This window comes from Austrofundulus limnaeus, unplaced genomic scaffold (genome assembly GCF_001266775.1).
Source record: "Austrofundulus limnaeus strain Quisiro unplaced genomic scaffold, Austrofundulus_limnaeus-1.0 Scaffold96, whole genome shotgun sequence".
Taxonomy (NCBI): domain Eukaryota; kingdom Metazoa; phylum Chordata; class Actinopteri; order Cyprinodontiformes; family Rivulidae; genus Austrofundulus; species Austrofundulus limnaeus.
In genome coordinates, this window is record NW_013952498.1 from 428,939 (window position 1) to 432,562 (window position 3,624).

The 3,624-nt window shown below is 47.4% G+C and overlaps 1 protein-coding gene across 2 annotated transcripts in view; it reads left to right on the forward strand.

The window, feature by feature from the left end:
- Positions 1-3,594, forward strand: part of rnf216 (ring finger protein 216) — a 28,605-nt gene extending 25,011 nt beyond the window's left edge. For both annotated transcript variants that reach the window (XM_014012872.1, XM_014012873.1), the window contains exons 14-17: positions 478-575; positions 1,206-1,428; positions 2,091-2,160; positions 3,140-3,594. In XM_014012872.1, coding sequence (XP_013868326.1) covers positions 478-575; positions 1,206-1,428; positions 2,091-2,160; positions 3,140-3,528 — 780 coding nt within the window. In that variant the 3' untranslated portion in view covers positions 3,529-3,594. The remainder of the gene's footprint in view (positions 1-477; positions 576-1,205; positions 1,429-2,090; positions 2,161-3,139) is intronic.
- Positions 3,595-3,624: the final 30 nt, after the last annotated feature.

A 3,624-nucleotide genomic window follows, 5' to 3' on the forward strand; every position in this document is an offset into this window, starting at 1 on the left:
CACACACACACACACACACACACACACACACACACACACACACACAGGCAGTGATTTAAGGATTTTAAGGAGTTGGATGGACTTCCTGGTTCTGAACAAATGGATCCCACAGTGCTGCAGTCATATGCCACTCTTCAATATTAGATGAGCGACTCAAATATTTATGGTGACAGCACTTAGCTAAGGGTTCATGAGGAGGGGGAGCTGTGGTCTTGTGCCCCGGGTGTCATTCATCTGTACGTTTTGACAAGGATGAAGGAGGCGACAGGCCYGAGATGTTGTTCCTAGGCAACCAAGCAGTCGGCAGCAGGCGCTCTCGCTGCAGTCAGTCACACCTAGCTGTGGTCTGTGAGCCCGACTCCCTGCAGCATACAGAGCAGCTCATGTCACTGTCTGCGTGTCAGAGGCTGGATAACACAATTGTTTGCTTTCAGCTCGTTTTCCTCTCGGTCGCTCTGATTCTTTTTTTCTGTTTAGGAGAGCTGCAGAAAGTGTCACGTCCAGTGGAAGCAGCACATGGGGAAGACCTGCGAACAGGTTCTGGAGAGAGACGAGATCCGCATGAGAGTGCTTTTGTAAGTGGGTCACAGAGTGCCCTTCACCCTGAAGGTCATTGATGAGWTAGTTAGGAATATTTGATGAGGTGTCTTAATTTGTAGGGAAAAAAAACTGACTTCTCTCCAGCAGCTGACAAAACAAAGTAACCAAATCCAAAGAATTGTGCCTCTAATTGTCTCGATCCTTTTATTTCGGACCTTCACAGCCCTTTCTGGGTACACAGCAGGAAGCAGCCTGTCCGGTGGTCCAGCTGCTTCCTGTGGCCCAGCAGGCGCAGAGGCGGTACTTCCTGTTAGATGGTTACATTTCCTGGTCCTGAAAGAGACAGGAAGTGGTCTGGCAGATGGATCATTGCTATGATGGTTTTAACAGAACAAAACTAAAGAAATRGCATCAAAGTTCAGTTGGAGTGTCTGTAACTCCAACACAAACTTTGAATTAGCTGAAGATCACAAATGACTCTAGTTCTCATACACAAGAGAAGAAACACAAAATAAAGATTTCAATTGCATTTCCTTATTTAATTCTCTCTCATCTGCTGGTTGTAGTGTATTCTTTAGTTTAAAACATGTTGAACATCTGAATGACCTTTTATCTTCTCCTCATTACTCACTTTCCTCTCTGTGTTTCTCCTCTGCGTGCCGCAGCGAGGAGCGCATGACAGCGGCCCGGGTCAGGAAGTGCGTCAAGTGCGGGATGGGGCTGGTCAAGTCTGAGGGCTGCAACCGTATGTCGTGCCGCTGCGGCAGCTTCATGTGCTACCTCTGCCGAGAGCCCATCACCGGCTACAACCACTTCTGCCAGCACGCCCGCTCCCCCGGCGCGCCGTGCCGCCACTGCCGCAAGTGTTCCCTCTGGACCGACCCTACGGTAACGCTCGGCACCGGAACACCGTTTAACACGTTTGAATCTTCTCCTTGCTTTGTTTAAAGTGTTGCACAAAAGCAGAGGAAAGCCTCTTATTTTCCTCAAAGATGGCAGCTTTACAGTAAGAGAAAAGTGGCACAAGTCCTCCTCCCACCCCGCAGACCTTTTACCCTCACTACTGCCGCCCACAGCGACTTGGCTGCAGAGTTTCTGGCAGCCAAAAGCGTCYCTCCGGTCCAAAGAAGTGAATGAGCTGGAGCGGCTCCAGCAGCCGAGCTGGAAAAGAGCTRGTCATGATCACAGAGCCAGAGGAAGATTAACTCTGAGGCTAAAGCYTCTGCACTTTTCTCTTTAATAATCAGCTCCAAACCCATGTTAGCGCAGCGCAGCTAACTAAACCTGCTCTACGTTTGCCAGTTTGTTAAAAATATCAGAAGAGTAGCAGAAAAACGGAGCTACACCTGAAACGTGTGACACGGAAAGTTCAGCCTTCAACCGTTTTGTCTCTGAGGTTGTCAGAGCTCATTTAATCGGCGACTTTAAGGAATAAAGACAAGCTCCAGATTTTATAAAGCGCAGACYCAGCTCGACCTGCATGGATGACAAATGACTGATGAAGGAACCAGCTCTGTGTTCCTGAAACAAAATGTTTTGTGTTTCTGCAGCAAGATGACGAGCGAATCATTCAGGAGATCCAGAAGGAAGGTGAAGCTGAGCTGAGTAAGAAGTGTGCAGGTTAGTGAGCACAACGTGTCATTTCTTGATAAATGTGGGTGAAGTTTGGGTTTTATTGTTGGTGTAAATCAGGTGCTGGCATCATTTTTCTCCTGAGGGGGCCGTYTATTTTAAGTTATTTGTTTTTCATTTTAAAAACAAAGATTGTAAAACAGAAAACTGATGGCTATTCTGTTTTCATTTTATACCTCAAAAATGGGGAAGTGGTCCTGTTTATTTTTGTTAAACCAGAAGTTTTAACACTGTAGATATCAGACCAATTAAGGTGGAGATAAATAAATTAAATAAGTTTTTAATAACAGGCCTGTAAATCAGCCCAGCCTGGATAAAGACTTTTGCTTCTTCTCCAAACTCCATGTCCTATGGCTGATGTCTGAATTAATAAAATACTAATTTTTGTGACAAAACAGTAGTGGAGTACACCAAACTTGAAGGAAAAATGACAGAATATTGAACCTGGACCATCRAGCAGTGTGACTTAAGAAAGAGCAGGGTAAGCTAATGTTAGCTTTTTCTTAGTTTCTGTTACTGTCGCTGCAAACGAGTCACGTAAAGTCACTCTCATCTGTGTGACGTCGTGGCAAAACTTTGATCCAGCAGAAGTTGAAGCTGTGCTCAAAATAAAATAACTTCTTTGTTAGAGTAATTTTTTAAAAGACCTGGAGAGACTTTTAAAAACCAGCTGTCAGAGAAGACAAACCTGCTGAAGCATGTTTCCTGTTCTCACCACCTGAGAGGGAGGAGCACGAGCCAACCATGCAGGTGGATGCTAAAGGTAGCTGGACAGGAGCAGAGATGAGCAGGAAAGGAAAGACAAGTCTGGAAAATGTTTTTATTGCTGTTATTGTTAACATTTAGACAGAACACCTCAAAACTAACCGGACAGTCCCTTTAAGGACATTATGGACCGTATGGCAATGATCCAAGGGCCACGTTCTGCCCACATGTGATGATGTCTTTCCTCCTCTTCTTCTCTCAGACACTTCAGGGAAAAGAGTTGGCCCGCCCCCAGACGTCACCACAGACGGCAAGAGACCCCGTGTGGGTCCACCGCTGGAGAACCCACCTAACCCGAACCCAGCACCACTTCCACCCCCACAAGCGGTACAAGCCCCGCTGTTCGTTCCGCCACGCGGCCGCTTCCCAGATCCGGCTCTCCCGCCGGGCCGGATGTACCACCAGATCATCATACCTCGACTGCCCCCGGCACCTTACGCCCCCATCCCACAGAACCTGCCCCCCATGAACAACAACAATAACAACAACAACAACCAGCCGAACCGCAACCACCCCTTCAACCCTCATCACCACAACATGGACATGCCCATGCACTACGGACCCCCTCCATACTACTACAGACGCTTCTAACACACCGTCTGCGAGCGGGTGTGACACACACACACACACACACACACACACACACACACACACACACACACACACACACACACACACACACACACA